The 27927-nt window shown below is 42.9% G+C and overlaps 1 protein-coding gene across 20 annotated transcripts in view; it reads right to left on the minus strand.

Annotated features, from left to right (window-relative positions):
- Positions 1–27927, minus strand: part of mctp1a (multiple C2 domains, transmembrane 1a) — a 534415-nt gene that overhangs the window by 431533 nt on the left and 74955 nt on the right. For 11 of the 20 annotated variants that reach the window (XR_011342276.1, XM_069891672.1, XM_069891661.1 and 8 more), the window contains one exon: positions 12734–12808. Coding sequence is in view for 16 of the 20 variants with exons in the window: in XM_069891562.1 (XP_069747663.1) it covers positions 12734–12808 (75 nt within the window). In the remaining 4 variants the exon portion in view is untranslated. Of the gene's footprint in view, positions 1–548; positions 617–11663; positions 11770–12733; positions 12809–18679; positions 18795–27927 lie in introns of those variants that run through there. The other 9 variants (XM_069891645.1, XM_069891635.1, XM_069891624.1 and 6 more) reach the window with 4 other exon arrangements.

Here is a 27927-nt window from a genome sequence, read left to right on the forward strand (position 1 = left end):
TTCAGGGCGCAACCTCTGTACCTGCAGGAGTGTACTGCCGGCCTACTGCAGGGGGCAACCTCTGTACCTGCAGGAGTGTACCGCCGCCAGCCTACTGCAGGGGGCAACCTCTGTACCTGCAGGAGTGTAAGGGGACAGGACAACACCTGGCCGGCTGCCAATCAGTCGGCCTGAATGGATCAAGCCCCACTTGGTCGGGTGTCAATCACCCTCCGGGATACAAGCCTGCACTGGCCTCCCGAGGCCTCACTCAGAGTTGCTGCAGCCACAGCCAGCCTGGCTCTGTGGAAGTCTTTATGGATTAAAGCCTGTTGTACAGTCTTTACCTTGTGTGTGTCTGATTCTGGCTAACAGCGCACCACACACCCATAAACAAATCTTGGAAAGATTTGTCAGTTCAGAGTGAACTACGATTTTCCTTGGTATTCTTAGCATTTGTGAACGAACAGTGAAATAGCTCAAGTATACAGCTCCAAATCAACTGCATGAACAGTTTTCAGAAACCTAGTTCTCTGATAGTCAAATTATTCTTATTGCACAATACTCACCTTATGCCCTTCACACCCACAGAAGGATGGAGCTATACATGACGCCTGGATGCAGTGAGATTCTTTCTCTCCGACTGAAAACTTACAATTTGAGCATTATACTCCAAAAATTTTTTTAGAAAGATAGAGGAGCATTACCAACGTGTTACTCTGCATGGACTGCACAATATTTAGTTTACTTGTGGCTTGCAAATAAACAATAGACGGAAGGAAATGTTAAAAAAAAACATTCTTTCATTAACAAGTGATACTTTAGGGTAAATCAATTGCAGAAAAACAGCAAGAATAGGACTAATTTACTAAATGAATAATAATTTTGAATTCTGGCCTCAACTTCTTATCAAGCGTGGATGAATGGTGATGAGCTAATTTGTCTTCTCCATCTATCTGTGGATAAACAATCAAGCACAGGTTGTACCTCTTTAATCCAGCCACATTGGGACCTGGCCATTGCCAGACCACAGAAAATGCCAGAGAACAGAAATTAACCCCTAAGGGAACCCCCTATGTAAATATATCAAAAGGTTTAAACAGGAAATAATACTGTAGATCGGCACAGTTAGTGCAACGCCTTTACAGCACCAGCGATAATATGGGTTGTACCTCTCTTATCCAATGCTCTGTGATCCAGCAACTCCCATGTTTGAATCCCACACTGTCTATAAAGAGTCTGTACTAACTGTGGCAGATTCAAACATGGGAATTGCTGGATCACAGAGTGCCGGATAAGAGAGGTACAACCCGTATTACAGACAGCAATCTATAAAATAGCCAAAAGACCAAAAAATAAAAAGGATTTAATTAATGCAGAAAGCACCATGAACAATGACTGGAAATATGTAAAACATTAAAGATCCTGCAGACTGCAAGTACTGGAATGTGAATCTCTGCTGGAGAAAATCAGCGGATCAAGCAACATCAGCGAGAGAAAAAGAACGGTCCATATTTTGAGCGAAAATCCTTTAGAGGTTGGGGAACTGCAGTAGAGAAACCAATGTAAAGACAACGGCATGGGGGAGATGGTACAGGGTCATCATGTGGGACTGGTAAACCAGGTAGAGGTGGCCGAGGCAGACAATTGGAAGATGTCAAAGGATGAGAGAGGGGCAAAAAAAAAAACAAAACAATGGGGTCAGATGATGGAAGTCAAGTCATACAGGGTGGAGAAGGTGCTTAGGATGCAAAGGCTGCCAGTTCTGGAATCTGATAAATGAGAATGGTGGCAGAAAGAGACCAGATGGAACTGAAGGGGAAGGGGGAGCAGCAGAAGAAAACAGTGGGGAGATGGGGGTGCAAGGGGATTAATCCACAAAGAAGGGGATTATAATGGGTAGGGGCCTGGGTGGGAAAGGAGATTAAACAAAAAAAGCAGGAAAAGAGAAGGGGTTCAGAGGAGAATGGGCTCACAACTTGAAATTAGAAAATTCAACGTTCATACTCTTGTGCTTTATGCAGGTGGAACACAAGATGCAGTTCTTATAGTTTTGATTGGGCCTCACCCTGACACTGGAGGCCTAGGACTGACAGGTCGGTGTGGGAATGGGAAGGGGGGTTCAAATGGCATGCAACTGGGAATTCAGGATGGCCATTGCAGACAGAACATAGATGCTCTCCAAAACAGTCTCCAAGTCTCACAGATGTAGAGGAGACTACATTAGGAGTGCTAATGCAGTAAATGAGGGTCAAGGAAGTGAATGCAAATCTTTTCCTCTCATGGAAGGGCTGGTTATGTCCCTGGATAGTGGTGAGATAGAGGTGCAAGAGTGAATGAAATGGTGGAAAACAGGTGCAAGGACGGCATGGTCAACAGTGGTTAGTGCAACACTGTTACAGCACCAGCGACTGGTATTCGAATCCCGTGTGCTCTGTAAAGAGTTTGTACATTCTACCCATGTCTGCGTGGGCTTCCTCCAGGTGCTTCGGCTTCATCTCACCCATCAAATTGTACCGGGAGTGTAAGTCAATAGGGTGGCACCACCTCATGGGCTGAAAGGGCCTGTTACCGTGCTGCATTTCTAATTTTTTTTTTAATGTTAGATTTCCTGCAATTGCAAAGGAAGTACCAAGGCTCATAGAAAGATGGATGGGAAAGGAGTGAACAAAAGAGTCACCACAAGAGCAATCCTTGCAGAAGGGGGTTAGGAGGTTTAGATGCATTTGGTGGAGTCTAGTTGCAGCTGCTCTTCTAGTGATGGAGGATGATTTTCTGAACAGACTAGTGGGATTAAAGTTAAGGACAAGAAGAACCTTATTCTTGTTCTGCTTGAAGTGGGGAGTGGATAAGAGCAGAACTCCTCGAGATAGACAAAATTAATATGGGCACTATTAACCACAGTAAAGGGAAAGCAGTGTTGCTTGAAAAGCAAAGAGAACATTTCAAATGTCCCAGGATAGGAGGCCTCATCTTGAGAGAAGATGTGGCAAAGGCAGAGATGCTGGAAGAAAGGGATAGCATCTTTACAGGAGATGGTTGGAGGACCGGGCCTTGGTCAGCACGGACAAACGGGGCCTTGGTCAGCACGGACAAACGGGGCCTTGGTCAGCACGGACAAACGGGGCCTTGGTCAGCACGGACAAACGGGGCCTTGGTCAGCACGGACAAACGGGGCCTTGGTCAGCACGGACAAACGGGGCCTTGGTCAGCACGGACAAACGGGGCCTTGGTCAGCACGGACAAACGGGGCCTTGGTCAGCACGGACAAACGGGGCCTTGGTCAGCACGGACAAACGGGGCCTTGGTCAGCACGGACAAACGGGGCCTTGGTCAGCACGGACAAACGGGGCCTTGGTCAGCACGGACAAACGGGGCCTTGGTCAGCACGGACAAACGGGGCCTTGGTCAGCACGGACAAACGGGGCCTTGGTCAGCACGGACAAACGGGGCCTTGGTCAGCACGGACAAACGGGGCCTTGGTCAGCACGGACAAACGGGGCCTTGGTCAGCACGGACAAACGGGGCCTTGGTCAGCACGGACAAACGGGGCCTTGGTCAGCACGGACAAACGGGGCCTTGGTCAGCACGGACAAACGGGGCCTTGGTCAGCACGGACAAACGGGGCCTTGGTCAGCACGGACAAACGGGGCCTTGGTCAGCACAGACAAACGGGGCCTTGGTCAGCACGGACAAACGGGGCCTTGGTCAGCACGGACAAACGGGGCCTTGGTCAGCACGGACAAACGGGGCCTTGGTCAGCACGGACAAACGGGGCCTTGGTCAGCACGGACAAACGGGGCCTTGGTCAGCACGGACAAACGGGGCCTTGGTCAGCACGGACAAACGGGGCCTTGGTCAGCACGGACAAACGGGGCCTTGGTCAGCACGGACAAACGGGGCCTTGGTCAGCACGGACAAACGGGGCCTTGGTCAGCACGGACAAACGGGGCCTTGGTCAGCACGGACAAACGGGGCCTTGGTCAGCACGGACAAACGGGGCCAACGGTTTCTTGCTCTACAATTCTTGTGATTGAGACTTTCACATTTTCTTTAGTCAGATGTTTAGCAAATGACATGCATTTCTTCATCATAATTTTGTGTGGCACAGTTAGGGCAGAGTTTTTTTTTAATCCTTTTCTTTCTCTTCCATTCTAGATTTTCTTTCTTCTATTTACATCTCTTCCAGGTTAAGAGATATGGCCCAATTGTTAATATTACCCTCTCATGACCAGCACAATTATAACCAAAACCATTGAGATTGGGAGATGAATTCCCACTAGTATGCAGAAGGATGGGAGAATCTGAGGTGGGGAGATACTGGCGGGACAGATGAAAGTATAAAATAGGTTAGGGTAGGATTAGTATTAAAAATTATGGTCAGCCTAGATTTGGTGTAACAAATGGCTAATTTCTGTGTTGTAGCTTCAGTGTGTCATTTTGTTTCTCCTGCACTCCACCTAATTCCTGTGTTCTGTGGCCCCTCAACTCTTTGCTACCATTCAACAAGATTAATACTGGTCAGATAATTCTAAATTCTCACCTGTCCTAGCTATACTCTTAATTATCATCAAACTATCCAATTCCATCTTTAAAATATTTAAAGATTTGGTTCCACAGCCTTCTGACAAAGTTTACTCAGGCACTGACTGAGCTTAAAAAAGTTTCACTTTGCCTGTATTCTTAAATGGGAAGCTCCTTATTTTAAACAGAGAACACAATTCTGTCGAGATTGCAGATTTCACTGAACTGCAGTGCGCCATTGGCTGGTAGGTTCTGCATATCATCTCTTTCCTATATTGGAATCAAAGGAAATTCCAGTTCTCCAAAGTCCCACTGCTTCCTGGCCAAAGGCTTTGAATCATGCAAGTCAATATCCAGCATCAGCAATTGTACCTTACACTACGTCTGTTCACTGCAATATATTAGAGGTGACAAACCAATGGATGCTCATGGGCAAAGTGTGGGGGGGGGGGGGGTGGGGTGAGTATATTTAACATGAAGTAGCTGTTATTACTACTAAACTCTTGAACACACATAACGCAATGAGATCAAGAAGAGAAGAAAATGGAAAGGAGATACAATGGTGAGTGAGGGCTTATAGATGAATTGAAAAATGTGTATAACAATTGGTACTTAAGTGGAATGCAGCATTTGAACATGCACTCACTCACCATAACCAATCTTGATTAAAAAAAACTGCTGGAAACATGAAATAAAATCAGAAAATGCTGGAAACTATCATCATCTGCTATAAAGAAACAGGCTCAATCTTTCAGCTCTGAGATCCTTTGTCAAGGCTGACAAAGAGAGAAAAAACAAGTTCAATAGCAAAGGTGGTGGTGGAAGGGTGGTTAGAGAAAGAGAATATCGTTGAAAGATTGAAACCAAACGAGTTACTATGGCAGTCACCACAAAATTTTGCTTTTATATATGTTGTGTTGCTGGTGGTAGAACTATGGAACAAGCCAAAGAATTCTTATGGGAAAATAGAGACAGCCATAAACCACAACAGTCAGTTCTGACTCAGATGGATAGAAGGCAAGTTATCGAAAACTGAAATTCAACAGAACTTCAAGGAATACAACACGCCCAGATGAAAGATATCTTGTTCCTCAAGATTATATTTGGTCCTGTAACAGAACAAGAGACCGCATTCAAATTGCTCAGAGTTGCATACAGAATTAAAGTGATAAACAATTGAAAACTCAAGATTACTCTTACAATTGAAGGGCATCATTCTGCAAAGAGATCACCCAACCCAAGTTTGTTCCTCCCAAGCAGAAAATCCCTCATTTATGAACAATAAATGGAGCACACTTGACTGGGAGAAATACAGAGCTCTGTGAGAAGTTTTGGGTTCCTAAATCTAAGGAAAAATGTGTTGGTGTTGGAGAGTGTCCAGTGGAGGTTAACGAGAATGCTGGAAGGCCATGTGTGGCATCTCCTCTGCTTTTATGGGAATATCTCACAAGACAGGAAGTCATTGGTGGGGACAAAAGAAGGGACAAGTGAGTCGTGAAGTTAGTGATCCTTTCAAAATGCTAAACTGTGAAAGCAAAATGTTTCTGCTGGTGGAATCTTGTTGGAGCTGGAGGACATTGTGAAATTTTTAAAGGGGCGTATGGAACAAGATGCCAGAGGAAGTGGTAGAGGCAGGTACAACTGAAGTTCAAAAGACATTTAGACAGGAAGGACAGGTTTTGATGGACATGGGTCAAATTCAGGCAAATGGGTTAGCATGGATGAGTTGGGCTGAAGAGCCTGTTTCCCTGCCATTCAGCTCTTCATTTTGGGGTACAGTTTTATGCACATTAACTTTCAATTTCATATGTACTTTGAGTATGATATTAGGAAACTATTCACAGTAATTTCATTGATACTATTTTGTCTGGCATTTATATTCTTTTCAGTTAGAGATTTAAAAATGAGCATCAGAGTGACAGATGTGGGTACTAAAAGATAATAGTAGATGGGTTACATGAATTTCTCACTCCCCAGGGGTATTCTTTGTAAATCTGGCATTCTTTATCACATTTACTGGTCCCCTACAGTGCAGCAAGATGGCAAGAACATATATTTATTGAAATGAATTCTGGCATCTGCCCAAGTACAACAAATTAAGCATGCTAATTACCTACACCCGTTTAGTATGACACCAATACATGGTATCAAAGTTGTACAATAATGCAGTGGTTAAATGAAGTTGCACTGGAGAATGAAGATTTTTCTTCCTGAACACTTCTGGGTGTATTTTATGCATTTTGGGCTGCTGATCATAAAAATTACTTTAAAATGTTCCCATCACATTTTCTTTAATATAAAAGATGTGACAATGTAGCGTAGATAAGAGCTCACATTCGACTGGAGGGAGAACTAACACTTTTATTAGCTTACAACACAGGTAGGGTTCATGAACAGGCTTCAGGGAGGTTCTGGTTTAGGCGGGAAACCAGGGTTATATACAGGCCCCCGGGGGAGCGGCCAGGAGGCAGAACCAGTTGTCAGTACAGGACATTTCTAGTGAATCCCAGTTCACTACAGACAGAAAGTTACAAAAATAGGTTACAAGTCCACTGGTATATTGCCCACAAAGCAAGCGGTTTTGGTCAGTCCAAGCATGCCTGGGCATGCCATCAGTGCAGGTGCTCTGCAAATGCTGTCCTAAGCCTGGGCATGCTTAATCTGGAGAGATACAGACAGGGTATAAATGCAGCTCACATATACAAATGCTGTGCATTACATTGATTATAGATTGAATGCATGTTGATGCACATGTTCTTCAGGCAATAGCACAGTGAGTGTGCTGAACAGTAGCATATTTTTCTCTTCAAGAAGAACCAATACAGCAGAAATGTCTCATCATATCACAATAGCTGTGATACATTTTGTTATATTTGAGGCGAGTATACACCTAAGGCTCAAGGATGCAGTACGACTGCACTTATTAAGAAAGCCTATGAACTCTACTTCAGTTGTAAATTTGGTGAAGGCAAACCCTGAGCTCCTCAAATTTGATGTGCAACATGTGCAGTCAACCCGAGAGCTTGACTTAGAGATACCCAGAGGTCGAAGCCCTTTGCAGTCCCAATGATATGGCGAGAGCAGAAGGATCATGTGATGGACTGTTACTTCTGTCTGACCTATGTATCTGGCTTCTCTGCTAAAAATAAGAAATCTATAGAATACCCCAATCTGCCTTCAGCCACAAGGCAGGTGCCGCATGATGACAGTTTGCCAGTTCTGAAGCCAGAGACATGGAGCCAAGATGAGGCAAAGATGGCACAATGCACAAACCAGATGTTAGAAATGCCACTGATCCAAATGTTAAACCATTTATGCCTGGTTATCCTCATCTGATAACACAGCCAGAACTAAATGACATAAACCTTTTGGAAACATTTGATGTCCACTGTTATAATGTTATCAGCAGACAGCCTTTAGTCAGTGAAACATGACAGGTTGCAAATGCTGTGATTGTAGTAAACACACTGAAATACTGAAGGAACTCAGCTGGTCTTTTCAGTATCTAAAGGAGACACAGATATATTGCCAACATTTCAGGCCTGAGCCCTTCATGGAAAAAAAAATCAGAAGCCAGAAGCAGGATATATCAGAAAGTCTCAGAATTCAAACAATGGGGAGGAATTCAGACCAACAAAAGTCATTAATTGGATATGATAATGGACTAGGTAGAAAAAAGAGCCAGGGAATGAAGAGACGTTGATATTAATGCCATCAGTTTGGAGGGTGCCCAGTCGGAAGATGAGGTGTTGTTCCTCCAATTTACATGTGATCTGAGTCTGGCAGTACAAGACCATTTACAGACATGTCAGCAATGGAATGGGATGGAGAACTGAAATGGGTGGCCACTAGGAGATCCACCTATTGCAATGGACAGAGCAGAGGTGCTCAAAAAAGTGATCTCCCAGTCTGCATCCAGACTCTGATGTAGAGGAGATCTTTCTGGACAATAGAACCAACCAGTCCCCCTCCACCACCACCCTCCACCACCTGGCAGAACTTGTTCTCACCTCAATAATTTCTCCCTTGACTCATCGCACTTTCTCCAGGTTAAAGGGGTAACCATGGATACAACATGGGCCCTAGTTATGCCTTCCTTTTTGTTGGATACATGGAGCAATCCATGCTACAAGCCTGCAAAGGCAAGGCCTCTCAATGCTTCCTCCACTACATCGATGACTATTTTGGTGGTGTCTTGCATACCCAGGATGAGCTCGTTGACTTTGCTGCCAACTTCTAGCCAGACCTTAAATTCACTTGGTCCATCTCTAGCAAAACTCTGTCTTTTTTCGATTTCTCTGTCTCCATCTCAGGAGACAAACTCCCGACAAACATCTTCTACAAACCCACCAACTCCCACAGTTACCTCAACTACACCTCTTCCCACCCTGCCCCATGTAAGGATTCCTTTGTTCTCTCAATTCTTCTGTCTCCGTTGCATCTGCATCCAGGATAAGGACTTCCATACCAGATCATCAGAGATGTCCTCCTTCTTCAAACAACATAACTTTCCCTCTACTACCATAAACTCGGCACTCACCCGCATACCTGAATTACACACACATCTGACCTGGCCCACTCTGCCCCCATGCGCAACAAGGACAGGATTCCTCATCCTCCACTATCACCCCACCAGCCTCCACATCCAACATAACCTTTTCTGTCACCTATCATTACTTCCTTCTCCACTCTTCCCTCCCTACCAATCATCCCCTTGAGACCTATCCCTGTGACTGCAGGAGATGCTCCACTTGCACCTACACATCCTCCTTCACCACCATTTGGGGCCCCAAACATTCCTTCTAAGTGAAGAAACATTTCACCTGCGAATCTGCAGGGTCATCTGTTACATCCAGTCCTGTTGCTGTGGTCCTCTACATCAGAGAGGCTGAACACAGACTGGGAGATCACTTTATTGAGCACTTAGGCTCTGACCGCTATAGTAGCGCTATTGATGCGTGCATCTCCCAGTGCCCACCCATTTAAATTCTCCATTCCATTCCCTTGCCGACATGTCTATCCATGCTCTCAAGCACTGCCAGACTGAGACCACCCATAAGATGGAGGAATAACACCTCATCTTCACCCTTAAACTGGATGGTATTAATATCAACTTATGTTAACAACACCCCTCCCCCCACTTCCACCATCACCTTTCCATTCTTGGTCTCCTTTCGCACAGACATGATAAATTCTACATAGTCCCTTATCACATCCAATTAATACCTTTTGTTGGTCTGGATTCCTCCCCCATTATTTGAATTCTGAGACATTTTGATATATCCTGCTTCTGCCTTTTCTGATTTTTCCTTGAAGGGCTCAGGCCTGAAACATCGGCAATATATCTGTGTCTCTAATAGATGCTGAAAACACCAGCTGAGTTCCTCCAGCATTTTAGCATAGCCCTTAGTCAATGAACACCCTTTGCTTCGGCTTAAGTGCTGAAAGCATCATGACAGGTTAGAATACATAATTGAACAATAAGATGTGCTGTGCGAAGATACACTCCAGATGGACAGAGGTGTGAAATCAAGGGTGGCATGGTTAACATTGTGGTTAGCGCAACACAGTTACAGCACCAGCGATTGAGACAGAAGTTCAAATTCCACACTGTTTGTAAGGAGTTTGTACATTCTCCCAGTGTGTGCATGGATTTCCTTCCATCATTCTAAATGTACTGGGCTTATAGGTTAATTGGGTGTAATTGGATGGCATGGGCTTGTAGGCCAAAATGGCCTGTTACCATACTGTATGTCTACATTTTTAAAATTTATTGCAAGAGTGATTGTGCAGGGAGGTTATGTTGCAACTGTACAAGGTATTGGTGAGTCCATATCTAGAGTACTGCATCCAGTTCTGATCTACTTACTTGAGGAAGGATGTACTGGATTTGGAGGTGGTGCAGAGGATATTCACCAGGTTGATTCCAGAGATGACTAGTCAATGAGAAGAGATCAAGTCATCTGGGAGTGTCATTGCAGGAATTTAGAAGACTGAGTGGGGATCTGACAGAAGCATAAAATTATGAAAGGCAAAGATAAGATGGAGGTAGGTTAGTTGTTACATTGTAGGGGAAACCAGAACTAGGGGTCACGATTCAGGGTAGAAGATTTAGGATAGAGATAAGGAGGAACTGCTTTTCCCCAGAGGGTAGTAAATCTATGGAATTCTCTGCCCATTGAAGCTGTGGAAGCAACCTCACTAAAGACATTTAAGGCAAGGTTACATAGATTTTTTTTTTAAATATAGAAAGGGAATTAAGGGATATGGGGAAAAGGCAGGTCCAGGTACACGATCCTTTATCCGGAACCCTTGGGGGACAGTGTGTTCTGAATTTTAGAGGATTTTTCCGGATTTCAGAAAGCCAGATTTAAACCCACCCGAATTGTGCTGCCATATCCACACCCACCTCCTTCCAATCGTGCTGCCATCTCCCACCCCCTCGCCCACCCGACTTGCACTGCCGGTGTCTCTCCCCCCCCTCACCCACCTGGCTCGCACTGCCGGTCTCTCTCTCCCCCACCCCTTCGACCTGCGCTACCAGTCTCTCCCCCCCCACCCCCCCGACTCACGCTGCCTTTTCTCTCCCCACTTGCCACATTTTGGAGCTTTCCGGATTTTAGATGTCCGGATGAAGGATCATGTACCTGTAGTTGGAGATGATCAGCCATGATCTCAATGAATGGTGAAGCAGGCTTGTCAAACTCCTATTCCTTATGTTCTTATGATTTTTGACATTTATCTATGTCGCTTGTGAATGGGAAGTTTAAACTGAACTATTCTTGTACCTTTCACTCCATTTTTTTTAATGGTTTTTGTTTGCAATCCCTGAACTTCAAAGAACTGGAATAAAAGTAGTCTTGTGTGTATCAATAGATTAGTGCACACTTGAGTGCCATGAGAGGTTAGAGGTTAAAATTTTTGTCACCCAGTTTCAAAGTCTTTTGTTTAAATTTTTTAAAAAGTTCATAAGATTAGTCTCACTGTCTTTAATGATTGGTTTCCAACATCTGGAGCATTTGTTCCCAGACCATTGAAAAGTTGCACCTGCTTTATTCATTGAGTGAATGCTGAGAACCATCCAACATCAGATCCATTAAGGCAGCAGAAGTGGATTTATTTGTATAAGAATGGTAGATAATTTGTCTTGAAAATTATACCAGAGATGGCACCAGTTGAAGAGGTTATTAACTGCAATGGAGAACTAGATCACCTGGGAGAAACTGTTGGACTGCTCAAAGGAGGAACATTGACCTACTTTCAGTGGGACCTCTGTGAAGAAATGAGAAATATTTACAATAGTTTGATATTTTCAATTACTTTAACATTTACAATAAATTGAGTCAAGCCCACAATTCTTTGCAGAACACATCTATTACACTCAGGTCATCTGTGGTTGGTTCCTCTACCATCAAGTTAATTTTAAATTTAGACATACCGCACAGTAACAGGCCATTTCAGCCCACGAGTCGGTGCCCCCAATTTAGACCCCATTAACCTACACCCCCAGTAGATTTTGAAGAGTGGGAGGAAACCGGATCCCCCAGAGAAAACCCACGCAGACACAGGGAGAACATAAAACTCCTTACAGATAGCATGGGATTCTAACCAGGTCCACTCCCCAGTCCGGTCCTGATCGCTGGTGCTGTAAAGGTGTTACGCTTAACCTCTACGCTGTGTATTTGGTCTCTTCCTATCAAAGGTATTTTCTCCATTTTATCATTTCTCCTGAACCTTATCTGCTGTTGAAAATCAGCTTGATTTTTTTTCTGATTCTCAGTTCTGATGAACAATCCCAGACCAGAAATATTGTTTCTTTTTCGAAAGAATGCTCCCAGGTTTTTAATGTTGTGTTTTATTGTTTGTTTTTAATCTCAGAGTAGCTACATTTGGAGTTTTTGATTTTCATCCCTCATCTCTGAATGATTAACCTCTTTTATTAGTAAGTAAAAAAAATCTTTATTATGTATTATTAAGCATGTAACATGCTGCACAGTACTCCTAAAGCAATGGTATATTGTCAAACAATGCAAATATGTTCTTCAAAGAAAAATGCACTTACCAAGAAGAGTTTGGTGCAGACAAAAATAACAGTTTACAAATGTAATAAATTCACAAACAAGTATCATCGACTTAAAAGAAACAAACCACAAGACCAACAGTTCTACTGTGAATCAGACATCAGTCTTCAGCTAATTACAGGAATTCAATCACATGTTGCAAAACTTACTCGAGGTTCTCCACAGCTCGGCATTGTGAAATCTCCCATAGCTAATGAAGGTCCAAGATGGCTAGTTAACTTTCCCTGGGGGAAAAAAAAGATAAATCACCTTTCAATACTTTGAGAATATAGCAAGCACTCTGAGGTATTAAGCAGAGACAAAGATATATTACGACATGCAACACCGATATCAGAGACCAATTTATAATTACCTACTGTCAGCAGTTGCAAGAATGGTACACAGTTTTAATTTATTCCTCTTAAACTCCTCCTTGACCTTCTATCTGAAAATGTGACAAATCAATTCAATTTGCTATTGATTTTCCCAGTGAAATATATTGTGATTTTTAAAAAAATCATGTGCATTCAAAGGGAAGAGACAAATGCTCTGCTTCTGTGTAACCAGAACACTAGTCCACAAAAAAACTTTCACAAATGTATAAGCAATGTTGAAGCCACAGCATCATCAGCTCCTTGAAAGAGCCTGCGAGAACAAATCCCCAAAGTTAACAGTTCTCTAGGCCAGGAGATTGATCAATGCACTTCTATTGCAATTCTAGTTTGCACATATAATTTTTTTTCAGCATCAGGCCCGTGTCAAGAAAATCTTGCCTTACTACCACAGCATGTAACCTGTTGTACCAAAGGTGAAGAGGGTGAGCAAAGTTCTTGGGAGTCACTATCTCAGAGGATCTTTCCTGGACTTAACACACCAATGGCATCGTGAAGAAAGCACGTCAGCGCCTCTACTTCTTCAGGAGTTAGCGGAGATTTGGTATTTCATCAGAAACCCTGATGTACTGACCGGCTACATCATGGTCTGGTATGGGGACACCAATACCAGAGTGTAAAGCCCCCAAACGATAGTGGACACAGCTCAGGACATCACAGGCAAAACCCTCCCCATTATTGAGTACATGTACAAGAAACACTATCCTTGGAGAGCACCAGAAATCAAAGACCCTCACCATCCAGCACATGCTCTGTTCTTTCCGCTGTCATCAGGAAAGAGGTCTAGGTACCACAAGATTCACACCACCAGGTTCAGGAAAAGCTGCTACCCCTCCACCATCAGACTCCTCAATGACAAATTTAATCAGGGATTCATCTAAGGACTCTTACATGTGCACTTTATTGATTTTCTTTTTTTATTCACTCGGTATTGCAGTTTGTTTACATTTGTTATCTGTTTACAGTACTACGGGTGCAGATTTTTTTCCACTAACAATCAGTGGTAATTCTGCCATGCCCGCAAAAGAATCTCCAGGTTGTATGTGATGCCACTTATGTACTCTGACAGTAAATCTGAAGTAGCTAATAACATCACATGCTTTGGCATAAATTAGAGGTTTTAGGAATAAAGTATAACCTTCAATGACTACTCTCAGTACAACTGGAAGAATATCACACAAGTGAAAGGAACACAGTGCTGCTATCCAGAGACCTAAAAAGGCTGTGCCCAAAAGATTTGAGCAAGATGATTAAATGCCAACCACGCCTTCATAAAAACTAATCCTGACAAGGTATACAATTAAAGGGAACAACAATGATATGTAGTGCTAGCATTCTAGCCCAAGGGTAGGAAACAAGAACTGGCAGCAAAGCCAACTTTTAAATATGAATTTCCTCTCCATCATTATGATCTGTCTCTCAAATGAGGACCGTAATCATGAATATTGTCCCGATTGGTCAGACTTACGGAACAGGCTAGGTGTCAGGTCATGTTTCATAGGCCTAAACTGCTTGTCCCCAGAAAACAGGGGTGGGGAAGAGGGTCTTCTATGCTTATGAATCAGACCCTATGAAAGGAAGGATTATGGACCACCTCCTTCCCCCATTTACCTATAACTGTTTCAAGTGCGGGAGTAGAGAAAACCGGTGGAGGGACAGCCTCAATAAGCATGCCGACACTGATGCCCAGCAAGGCAGGCAAATGCTCTTTACTTCTCGGTATCTCTCTGAACAAAGGGAGTAACTTAGGATACATAATCAGGCGATTGCAGGGACAAATAAGTGTAAATAAAGGGATGCAGCAAAGAAATGGAGAAAGTGTTCACAAGAATGGCAAAATTTTAAAGAACAAAGCTGAAAAAAAATGCAAGTCATAGAGGGATAGTGTTAACAACAAAGGAGGATGCACCAAAAGAATGGGAAATCCTGCAGGCTGAATGTGAGAGGGAAAGACAATCAGGAAAAAAAAACAGGAGAGAGAATGAGAGCAGAGTTAGGCGTCAGATGGTAAATAAACTGAAGGTGATTTAAAAAAAGACCCAAGGACCTGATGTCAAGTATGGTGACCCTATTCTTGCAGAAAGATATCAAAAGATTTCCTGTAGTCAAGACCATCCCCATATGCACCTCAGCAGCCACAACCCCTGCCATAGCCACTAGCTCCAAGTCTCACGAGTGACAACGAAGGAGGAGCAGCTAAATGAGGTTTTAGACTCAGTTTTGATGGAGAATCATTGCTCATTTTGGAAAAAGAAACTTGAAGTTTTCCTCCCTCCTTCCAGACTTCACAAGCACTTTGTGTAATAAGACTGTGCTTGGAGTGAGGAAGAAGGGGGTTATTAAAATAAAAGAGCTGAAGGTATCGTCTGCAGTCATTTGAAACCTGCCTCCAGAGTTCTTCACTTGTAATGAAATTAACCATGCAGCAGCTTCACAGCTACTGGACATTAAAATATCAGTTAAGAAATGGTGTTCCACTCCTTTAGTGTTAATACTTGCAATCTCAGTTACTAACGTGTACAGTAGGAGTAAAAAGACGAGAGAAGAAGAAAAAAATAAACCAGAGGAAATATGTACTCTATGAAAACTACAAGGAATGTTGTTAATAGCCCACCGTGCTCCTGACAAAAGGCAAAATCCAATGGGCTTTATTAACTTTATCAGATCAACTTAAAACATGTATGGGACTTCATCCAAGGACTTTTTCCCTGTGCCATTAAATTTTGAAGAAAATATGAAATAGAAGGAGGGCAATGTAAACGTCATGAGATCCCATACTGTTTATAAAGAACTGAGACAGCACTGACCCCAGCCAATTGATAAAGGTAAATATTATGCTCACAATGCTACCTAATGGTTTAAGATGACTTGTTGCCTGGAATGTGTTGTGTGATCAATGGCCACCCACAATCAGTCAAAGGCTTTATGAATCAGAAAACCTAGGCATGCTTCTACATGCTGCTGGCTCACCACCAAGGCAGGTATGAGGGAGAAGACTGGTGCTCTCGGCCTTTATTAGGGGATCTTGTAGGGAGAGGCTACAGGTACAGAAGGTAGGCCAGCCTTCCCAGCCCAGTGAGGACCTGCCCACAGTACTGTGTTACACCACATTCACCCCTCCTTTTTTTGAATGAAGTCCGGCAAGGTGATGTGGGGCAACATCCATCGGCATGGGTCTTGCAGTCCATACAGTTGATAGGTTCAGCCTGTCCGGTGGTTTTATTCAAGATCTCTGAAGTACTGCTGGTTCAAGCAGAATGGTGGCTTTTTCGACTGGCTGGTTTTTGGAGGGCTGAATTGTGTCTGTGTGTACTGGGTCCATGGGGGTGAGAATTTGTTTGTAACAGTGGGGAGACAACACTCAGGGGCCATGTTGGATGTGGGATCACTACGCTGTTTATCAGGGTGATCCCTGTGGGTGACTAGTCACTGCCAGGCATATTGGGTGCACTTCTCATGCCGGAGCCCCACACGATCATTCCTTCTGTCCGGGTACCTTATCGGCACATACTGAGGATTCACATGCAGGAGGTGCACTTCCTCGACAAGTGGGTCCACCTCGTGTTTTAACATGCTTCCAGAGAAACATCGGCCCCAGGGTTATCAGCCACACTGGCAGCATGGTTCCCAACACTGACCTCCTAGGGATGGAGAACAATTTTTCATGGGGTGCTGCATTAGTAGCCATGTAAAATACAGACTTGGAGGCATGCAGCACTTCTAGAAGGGCCTCTTACAACTGGAATACAGGCATCCCTTACAACTTGAGGGGCAAAAGGACTGCCCTCCAGATCATACCATCCTCCCTCTCCACCTGCTCGTTCCCGCGGGGGTTGTAGCTGGTGATTCTGCTCATAGCTATAGAAGTATTGCTGCAACTCCACACTCATGAAGGTGGATCCCCAGTCACTATGAACATAACTGGGGTACCCAAACAGAGTGAATACTGTGTGGAGTGTTTTAATGACCGTGGATGTGGTCATGTCGGGACAGAGGATGGTGAATGGGAAACATGAGTACTTGTCCATGATACTCAGGAAGTAGATGCTCCAATTCGTGGACGGGGGGGCCCCCTTGAAATCCATGCTGAGATGTTTGAAGGGACGAGTGGCCTTGATGAGTTGGGGTTTTTCTGTTCTGTAAAATTGTAGTTTGCAATCCTCAAAGACCGGGCAATTGCGAGTCAGCTCCCTGACTTCCTCCACTGAGTAGGGGAGTTTATGGACCCTCACAAAATGGTAAAGCCTTGTGACCCCAGGGTGGCAGAGGTTATTGTGGAGGGCATGGAGGTGATCAACTTGCACCCTGGCACAGGTTCCCCTGGATAGGGCATCAGGTGGCTCATTGAGCTTGCCTGGCAGGAACAAGATCTCATAATTATAGATGGACAGCTCAATTCTCCACCTCATTTTTGATTTTTCCCCACTGTTTATTATTAAACATAAGAGTGATGGCTCTCTGGTCCCCATCAGCAGGGTGAATGATCTGCCAGCCAAGTAGTGCCTCCAATAATGCACGGCCTCCACTATAGCCTGTGCCTCCTTCTCGAGGGTGGAATGCCTGCATTTGGGGCCTTGGAGGGTGCAAGGAAAAAAAACCCCACTGGCCTGCCAGCTAGAGCGAAATCGGAGGCATCACTTTCCACTTGGAATGGGACAGATCCATCAATGATGTGCAACCCCACCTTAGGAATCTAGTCCTGATGCCCTCGAAAGCCTAACAGGCCACTGCTGATGGGGGAAAAGGTAGTGACTTTCAACAGGGGTTGGGCCTTGTCTGCATAGTTGGGGATCCATTTGAAATTGAGAATAATACAAGTGCCAAAGTCACCTTTTTAAAGCCTTGGGCGAATCGGAATTTGGTGATGTGCCGATTTGAGGTCTATGGTAGAGAAGACCCTGTGATAGTACAGATTCTATCACCAATGTGTATATGTACATATGTACATTTGGTAATGTAGGATGTTTGTGATTGGTGTAGCCACATCAACTGGCAGGTCTTAAAGGATTGCTCCTAGCGAGACCAGGTCATTCTGGACTGGTCGACCTACTTGTGATATGCTCCAGTCTTTTAGTTAATAAAAGCCTTGGTTTGGATCAACAAGTCTTTGGTTCTTTCGATGCACGCTACAGACCCTAAACTTGGCAATCTCATTCACCACATCAGCTATGCAGGGCAAAGGGTAGGTGTCCAGTAAGGTGAACCAGTTGATGGTCTGACTGTAGTCCATCACCATCCAATACTTCTTCCCACTCTTCACCACCATCACTTGCACCCTCCAGGGACTGTTACTCAGTTCTAATCTGCCACTCCACCTCTATCTTAATGAATTCCCTGATCCTGGGGCTGTTTTGCCTGCTCTTAGTGGCAACAGGTTTGCTCTCCAGGGTGAGATTTGGAATAATGGAGGCAGATGGACCCAGAGGGTGGCCAAGCCACAGGTCGCATGCCCGACCCAGTGTTCGGGCCTCTTCAGGGGAATGAGCAGGGCCTCCCAGAACTGGTTATTATTGACAGTTGGGGGTGGGGGGTGATGGGAGAGAAAAAAGATGGCCCATCAAACTGTATCAGCACACCCTTAAGCTGGCACTGGAAATCTAGCCCCAATATGATGGGTGTGCAGGATCATAACAGTTTGACCGAAAGTGAGCCAGTGATTAAAGCATCATTAATTGTCAAAGACTGTCACGGCACTTGGTCTCTTCTGCTGGGAAAGGGTCTGACCTGCATGTATTGTCCTGGGATCAGTGATGTGTTGAGAGCAGGCCTCCCAAATGAAGATTGAACTCCGGAGCACACTGGAGGACAAGGAAGGTCGAGAGAGGAGGCAACTGGTGACCTTTAGGCAGAGGAAAATAGATCTCTATTATTTTAATAGTTAAAAACAAGGGAAAATTATAGGCTGCTCTTAAGAGAAATCATTTTAGATTAAGAGTTGCCTCATTTGGTTTATGGGTAAACAAAATGGAATTAAGCAGACAAATACAGCAAAAACATTGAAGATTTAGAAAAAGAAATCTATCACAAAGCAGAAGTATTGACATTATAATGCAAAAAAAGGAAAATAGACCAAATAGAACAAAAAAGTCCCCCACTATATTTCTTAACAAAAGTTGTAATCTTGCGCTGCAAAAAAGTTGTTTAATTCCATTAAATCTTTACTGTGTTCCCGATACAAATAGTTTCTGACACAGCTTTAAATTGTGCCAAGCTCATGCATCATTCCAAACTCAATTTTAATTAAAGTTCAACTCTGATTTTTTGAAATTGGATTCTTATTTATCTGAATTTTTAAAAACTTTCTGATAAACGAGTATATCTGAAACAAATAAGAAATCCTCATTTATCCAAAATTTTTTCGAAGCAGAACTGACCTCAAGTTGAAAAAAATTCACCCATCATGAAATTAGAAAGTGCATTATCCTCATTTCATGCAACTCCCTCCCTTCTCTTTTTCTATTTCTTCTTTACCTTTCCCTATTGACTTTTCTCAGCAACTCTCCATCTCAAACTGCATCCCACTGTCTCCCAGCCACAAGCAGCCAGAAGAATCCCTTGTCCCAGCATCATCAAGGAGCACGGCCTCCCGGACAAGAGTGGGACCAGTGGCATTTCCCCCTTTCTCGCTCCTCAGCACAACAGAACTCCTAATGCCATCTTCCAACCCTCACCTCAGCCTATTCCCACACCAGGGGAAGGGTGGGGGTGCATGTGCGTGGTAGGCCAAGGGGAGGATTTGGAGTAAAGACTTGGGCATCAGGAGCCCCAGGAGATAGGAGATAGGAGCCTGCTGACTCAACAGTGAGTGTTCCACTGGCCCAGAAAGCATCCCCGGGGATCAACGGCAGCAGTGGAGATGTGTCGGGGATTGGCAGCAGCAGTTGGAATGTCTTGGAGATCAGCAGTGGTGTTGCAGCCAGTATATTTTTGGTGAGGTAAACATTATTTTAATGTTTAAAAAGCCCTTCCCTTGTTGTTTGCTGTTTAGGCATTGAGACATGGGATTTGGTGTTGCTGCTGGGCTGTTTTTTTAAAAAAATTGACCAGTTCTCCGAAAAAATGTTTATCTGATATAGGCCTGGACCTGACCATTTAAGATAACCAGAGTTGCACTGGTATTAGTAAAAAAAATGTAAGAATGCTGGAAATATTCAGCAATCTTGTTAATGTTGTAAGTTCATGACCTTTCATCAAAATTGAAAAAAGATGAATCAAAGTTGTGGAGAAGGAGTAAAGATGAGAATTAATACACTATTTAAGATAATCAAAAGTGAGACAATTATACAGGTAAGAGTGAGTAGCTCAGAAAATGAGTCAAGATTTGTTAATTACAGTTAATGTCATGTTTGTAAGACAAGATGATGAAATCAAAGAGAATTTAGGTTTAATTATTACATTTAGACACACAAAATAGTAACAGGTCCTTTTGGCCCACTGTTCCGACAAATTACACCCAATTGATCTACATCCCCAGTGGGAGGAAATCAGAGCCCCCTGGGGAAAACCCACAGAGACATGGGAAGAACATACAAACTCCCTACAGTGTGGGATTCAAACCCTGGTCCCGATTGCTGACGCTGTAACAGCGTTGCGGTAACTGCTACACCAACTATGCCACCAGATAAAGAAAATTGCTCAGACAGGTTCCTAAAATGCCATGTATTTGCTCAGCTCACCCAAGTGTTCCCATGCCCCACACCAAAATGACCCCAACCCTCAACTGTTCAAGGTTCTAATTTCATCTAATCTCCAGGGTCTCCTATGCTCTTAAGCCTTGCATTGGTTGGACGATGAACAAATGCTTCAGAGATGTCCAAAACAGTTACTGTAAAAGGCAATGACGATTTCTAATCTAAACAAAAAAGATGAAGTCATTCAGGAAATTAGATGAAACGTATGTTTTGATTTTGCAGGATCCTTTTGGTCTCCAGGCATTTGCAGTTAATTCCTCCAACTTCCGGCAATAAAGCAGTAACCTCTGTTCTGCTACTGGAGTTATGACTAACCCACAAGCAGACCACTGCAGTACAGAATGGATCATGGGAAAATTGAATTGAATACATTACCAGATCTGTGATGGCTCCCCCACCAGCTAAATGTGCTGCAGGCCAACATTAATTTTAGAAATGTTTCTTTAATTGGATTTTTAAAGATGGGCAAAAACTTTACATTAAAAGAGTAAAAAGCTACAGCCACAATAATTCAGAAATTTTTAAAAACAGAAAATTAACAAACTGTAAAGAACAAGCCTTTCAGTCCACAATTTTGTGCCAATCTTTATAAACATATTCCATGCAGATATAACCCTTTCTTCTCCACAGTCCACAACCAACTGTGTGCGTGTGGACACTCCACTCACCTTAACCAATTTTTATTTTTTTTATTTTAACAATTCAGTGTGGTATTTAACAATCCAGCCTATAAAACCCATGCCATCCGATTAACTGAACAACCCTATCTGCTTTGGAGGAAACTGGAGCTCCCAGAGAAACCCTCACACAGGTCGCATGGAGAACATACAAACTCATTACAGGCACCATCAGATGCAAATTCTGGTCGCTGGCATTGTGGCAGTGTTCCACTAACCACTACACCAACTCTCTGCCCTGATGCCCTCTGGTATTGTCCATTGCTGTCCTGGACAAATGGTGGCTGCACACTCTATGCCCCTTGTAATCTTATACACCTCTAATTCACCTCACATCCTCTGTCATTCCAGAGAGAAAAACCTTGCTCCACCTTTCCTCATAAGAAATCCAGGCAACGTCCTGATAAAATTCCTTTGCACCCTTTCTAAAGCTTCCACATCCATCCTGATGAGGTGACTAGAACGGAACACAATACTATTAGAGTGGTCTAATGGGACACTTATAAACTTGCAACATTACTTTGCTGCTCTTGAACTCAATTTCCCAACTAATGAAGCCTGGCACACCACACACCTTCTTAACCAGACGCTAAACTTGTGTGATAACCTTGAGGGGCCTGAACCCCCAAGATCCCTCTGTTCCTCCACGCTGCTATGAATCTTGCCATTAACCTTGCTATTGACCTCGTCCATCTTTGCTTTAGATCTTCTAAAGTATGTCATTTCACTTTTCTGGATACAACACCATCTGCCACTTCTCTGCCCAACTCAGCATCCCTTGTTGTAATACATGTCAACGCTCTACATCAGCTATTCTCAACTTTTGTTTTGGGCATGGCCCCCTTGAGACTCTGTTCAAAATTGCTTAAATTTAGACATACAGCACAGTAACAGGCCATTTTGGCCTTGAGTCCATGCTGTGGAATTACACCAAATTATTCAACAACCCCCCCCCCATATGTTTCAAATGGTGGGAGGTAACCGGAGCCCGCCCCCAGAGGAAACCCAGACACAGGGAGAACATACAAACTCCTTACAGATAGCACAGGATTTGAACCCCAGTCCCGATCACTAGCTACACTCACCATCCCTGTGAAGCAGTCACATTTTTCTTTCTTTAGAACATTTCTCCTACTGATTATATTAAAAAATTAATCTTAGATGAGGTAAAACGAAAACGAGGCTTTTACTTGTGTTGTTGTCCCCAAGGAGGCCCCAGAGCCCCTGTTGAGAATGACTGCCCTACATTATCCACAAAATCTCTGATTTACGTGTCATTTGGAAACCCACTTCTCCCCTTCTTTATCTGTCATTTTTAAAGATCACAAAGAGTAAAGGACCCTGAACCTGTGGAGCACCACTAGTCACTGACCTCAAGTCAGATCTACTACTTTTACACACTGGGAGTTTTCTTTAATCCTACTTACTAAAACCTAAAACCTTCTCTCAATTCCTTCCAACTCTCCTACATCCCCAAGTTCTTTCCTACTTTATAGTTCTCAATCAATCAATTTTATTTTTTGCTTACGAAACCTGATATATGCTTCCTTCTTCCTCTTGACAAAAATTCTTCTCTTGTCAACTATGGCTTTTACCATACATTTCCTTGACTCAGTGGAACAATTCTGACCAAAGCACCATGCATACAATCCCTAAACAAACTCCACTTCCCTGCAAATATCAGTTCCCAATTGATGCTCCTAAGATCCTACCTAATACCATTGCGATTAGTCCTTCCCCAATTAAACACTCTTCCATCTAGTTTGCTCCTTTAATTGTCCATGGCAATGCTAAAAGTTAAGGAGTTGTGGTTACTATCTCACCCAAGAGGACTGGTCAATAACCAGGTTCATTGTCCAGAGTTTGATGCAGTATAGCCTCCCCTAAAGTCAGCCTGTCCAGATGCTGTGTCATGAATCCTTTGAAGAAATTCCTCCTCTTCCAAATTCTTTGCATTAAGGAATTGCCAGTCAATATCAGGGAAGTTGGTCACCGTTATTTTTGCACCTTTCCAAAATCTGATTATTTATCGGTTCTTCAATGGTCCTATAGCTATTTTCAGACCTACAGTTTACTGCCATAGTCATTGCCACCTTCCTGTTTCTGACTTTACCCACAGCAACTCCATGATGATCCCTCCATGATACCCTTTCTTTCTACAGCTGTAATAGTCTGCTTATATTTTTTTTTATTTTTCACACTATGAACCATATTAATCAAAATACACACAAACATTTCCCCCTTGAATATACAGTGTCATTTTCCCCCCTCCCTTCCCTCCCTCCTTCCTGTCCCCTCCAAACCTATTAAACGTTCAACATATACAATACAATAAACCCATTAAACAATGTCATCACACAATGAAAATAAATAAGAAAATTGTGTCATCTACTTTTACACACTGGGTCAGTTCATCTCGTCTTCTCATTCTATCATTTTAGGAGGTGGAGGTCCGCAGTAGGTCCTCTCTGTTGTGTTCCATGTACGGTTCCCAAATTTATTCAAATACTGTGACTTTATTTTTTAAATTATGTTATTTTTTTCCAATGGAATACATTTATTTATTTCCATGTACCATTGCTGTACTCTCAGGCTCTCTTCTGATTTCCAAATTGACATTATACATTTTTTTGCTACAGCTAAGGCTATCATAATAAAAAATTCTTGAGGAAAGGGGGGAAAACAGAGGATAGCGCTAGATAAATTAACAGAATGGTACAAACAAGGTGATTTGCAGCTACCAAACTTTAAAAATTATTATAGAGCAGCACAATTAAGATATCTATCAGATTTTTATCAAACAAGGGAAAAACCAGATTGGACCAGGATAGAGCTAGATAAGATAGGGGAGAAGGTACCAGAGCATATACTTTATAAGTGGGATTAAAAAAAAACTGGTGCAATATAGAAGTTCACCAGTACTGCACCATCTGCTCAACATTTGGAAAAAGATTCACGTAGAAAGGGAAAAAAAAACAAATGACCAACTACCAAAATTATTATTGACGCAAAATCAACTAATCCCTTTCACAATAGATAACCTTTCCTTTATAGAATGGGAGAGAAAAGGGATTAAAAGAATAGAAAATTGTTTTTTGGGAAATAATTTATTATCATTTGAACAAATGAAGTACAAATATGGAATAACTCATGGTACAATGTTTGTATAGCACTAACTGAAAACCTACTTGAAGGAGACAAATTGGGAAGCAGACTGAGATTACCAGAAGGAAGCAGCTTTGAATATGAGATTACAGACACAATGATAATTAAAAGATTTATAACAAACATATACATCAAGCTGCAAGAAAAAGAAAATGATGAAATAAGCCATAAACCCAAAGAAAAGTGGGAACAAGATCTAAACAAAGATAAAAAATGAAATATGGGAAAAGCTATGCTCCAGTACTATGAGAAATATAATAAATACGAGGTTACTCATGATACAATATAATTGGTTATTCAGGCTATATATCACGCCCCAAAAGTTAAATAAATGGGATCCAACAGTATCAGATAGATGTTTTTGCTGTAAGAAGGAAACGGGAACAACAGTACATGCAATTTGGGCATGTGAGAAAGTGAAAAAGTTTTGGGAAGATCTAAACCAGGTATTAAATTTAAAAATAAAATCACAAAAAGCAACATACCAAAAAATCTAGAGATCTTTCTTTTAAGTAATATAAGAAGAATTAGGCCTCAAACTGGATGAAGTGTAACAGTTTGCTTGATGATCAATGCCACTCTCATCCCACCTTCCTCTTAGCCATTTTTTTTTTCTTCTTCCCCATTCTTTCTAAATCCCCAAGCATCAAGCAGCCAATTGTGCCCTTGCATTAGCCAGCTCTCTGAGGTGTCCAGAAGATCATAATTCAACATACTGTTCTCAGCTGGCCAAGCTGTTTTCATGCAGAGAGAAAAATGTTTCAGGCTGATGATCTTTTACTTGATTTCTTAACTCACACCTGTGAATTATTCAGGAGTTTGGAATTACCTGAACATAGAAGACATATCACAATGAATTCCAGACTTCAAACCTGTTACAATGCATGTTAAAATGATCTGTTTTGAAATTAAAAGAACATACTGTATTTTGTAACAAAGTTCTGCCTATGGAGCACAGGCTCACAGCAGAGGCCCCCCTCAAGTGATGTGAGACATTTGACATTAGCTAAACATACATCAATGGGGTTATGTTCATTGGCTTACATTAATTTGGGCTAAGTTGTGTTGTACCATCGTTACCAATAAAAGAACCTTTCAGGCCAGATTTAACATTGTTACTTAAACACAAAAATGAGCACACTTGCTCCTACAATAATTGCGATACTTGTGTAATCAGTCAGCCATCACAACTTTAGGGATCAGAACATTACAACACAGAACAGACCCTTAGGCCATTGATGTTGTGCCAATCTATACAAATCCACTCAACAATCTAAACCTTTCCTACCTCACACCCATAACCCGCTTTTTGTATTCATGTGCCTGTTTCAGAGTCTTTTAAATGTCCCTATTGTACCAGCCTCCACCACCACTTGCATTCCAGGCACCCACTACTCTGTGAAAATAAAATACCCCTAACATCTCGCATACACTTTCCTCCCCTCACCTTATGCAGATGTCCTCTGATATGAGCTACTATGACCCTGGAAAAAAGGTGCTGGTTTTCCATCCTATCCATGCTTCTCATCATCTCCAGACCTCTATTCTGAATCAGAATTTATCATCATGAACATCCCAATAAATTTGTGGTTTTGTAGCAGCATCACTGTGCAAACATTTATATAAGCCACCTTACAAAATAGTGCAAGAGAAAGAAAAGTCCAAGTAAGGCAGTGTCTTTGGTTTACTGATCATTTATGAATCTGATGGCAGTGGGGGAAAAAGTCCTTGTGCCGGTGAGTGCTCGTGATTAGGCTCCTGTATCTTTTTCCCAATGCTGGTAGAGAAGAGGGCATGGCCTGCATGGTGGGGGTCCTTGAAAATAGAGGCTGCTTTCTTCACCCCATTGAGGACATCTACAAGATGTAAATATCCTCAATGGGGTGAAGACTGGTGCCAGTGATGTCACAGGCCGAGTTAACAACCCTTTGTAGTTTTTTCCTGTCCTCCATACCAAACAGCAATGCAAGCAGCCAGAATGCTCTCCAGCATACGCCTGTACAAGTTTGAGTGACATACCAAATCTCAAATTCATCATAAACTATAGCCGATGGCGAGCCTTCTTCATGATGGTATTGACATGGGGGGGGGGGGTCCTGTACAGGACCTCATAGATGTTGATACCCAAGAATTTGAAGTTCTTGACCCTCTCCTCTGCTGACACCTTGATGAGGACTGGATCATGTTCTCCCAACATCCTCCTGAAATCCACAATCATCTCCTTGGTTTTGCTAACATTGAGTGTAAGATTATTGGTTGACCACTCAACCAGCTGATCCACCTCCTTCCTGTATGCTTCCTCATTGCTGGCTGTAATTCTGCTGAAAATCATGGTGTCAACAGCAAATTTATAAATAGTAGTTGAATTGAGTCAAGCCACACAATCATGGGTGTATAATAAGTAGAGCATTGGACTAAGCAGCATCCTTGAGGTGCACCTGTGTTGATCGTCAGTGAGGAAGGAACGTCATTTCCAAACCATACTGACTGTGGTCTTCCGATAAGGACATCAAGGAATTGGTTGCAGAGTCCCAGGGTATGGAATTTGTTGACCAGCACTGAGAGAATAATGGTATTGAAGTCTTAGCTGTAGTCGATGAAGAGCAGCTATATCCAGAGTATGCTACTGGGTGATAGTCATTGAGGCAGATGGGCACCGGAATGATTGATGCTCTTTTGCAGCTGGAGGAAATCTCTGACTGCAGCAGTGATAGAATACTCTGGCTAGTAGGTTGGCACAGATTTTCAGTATATTGCCAGGTACACCATCATGACCTAATCCTTGCAAGATGTTCTAACGTAGGCCTCAGAGACATGTCAGAGGGTCCTCAGCCTTTGCAGGGATTCTAATGAGCACTGTTGTATCCTTCTCAAAAACGGGCATATAAGGTGCTCAGGTAATCAGGCAATGAAGCATCACAGCCTCTATAATGTTGACCTTCACTTTGTGGGATGTAATGCCTGCACTCCTTTCCATAGAAGGCATGTATCTGTCTCTAGCTTCCTCCTAAATTGCTTCTTTGTTGCTGAGGTAGCCTACTGCAGGTCGTACCTGGACTTGCTGTAGAGATCTGGATCATTGACCTTAAGTGCCCTGATCTTGCCCTCAGCAGGTTGTGAATCTTCTGATTCATACAAGGCTTCTGGTTGGGGAACTTCCAGTACATGTGCATGGGCACACACTCGTCCATGCAGGTCTTGATGAAGTTGATCACGCATGTTGCATATTCATTCAAGTCTATGGATGACTTCTTGATGTTCCAGTCCACCGATTCAAAGCAGCCCTGCACCTCCACCTCCCTTGTCCATACTTTCATTGTCTTCACCACTGGTAGAGTTGACTCTGCTTCTATGCTGGAAATAGATGTACAGCCAGGTGATCAAACTTGACAAAGTGCAGTCATGGGATGGCTCAATAGGCATTTTTTATGGTGGTGTA

This window comes from Narcine bancroftii, chromosome 1 (assembly GCF_036971445.1).
Source record: "Narcine bancroftii isolate sNarBan1 chromosome 1, sNarBan1.hap1, whole genome shotgun sequence".
NCBI classification, from domain to species: domain Eukaryota; kingdom Metazoa; phylum Chordata; class Chondrichthyes; order Torpediniformes; family Narcinidae; genus Narcine; species Narcine bancroftii.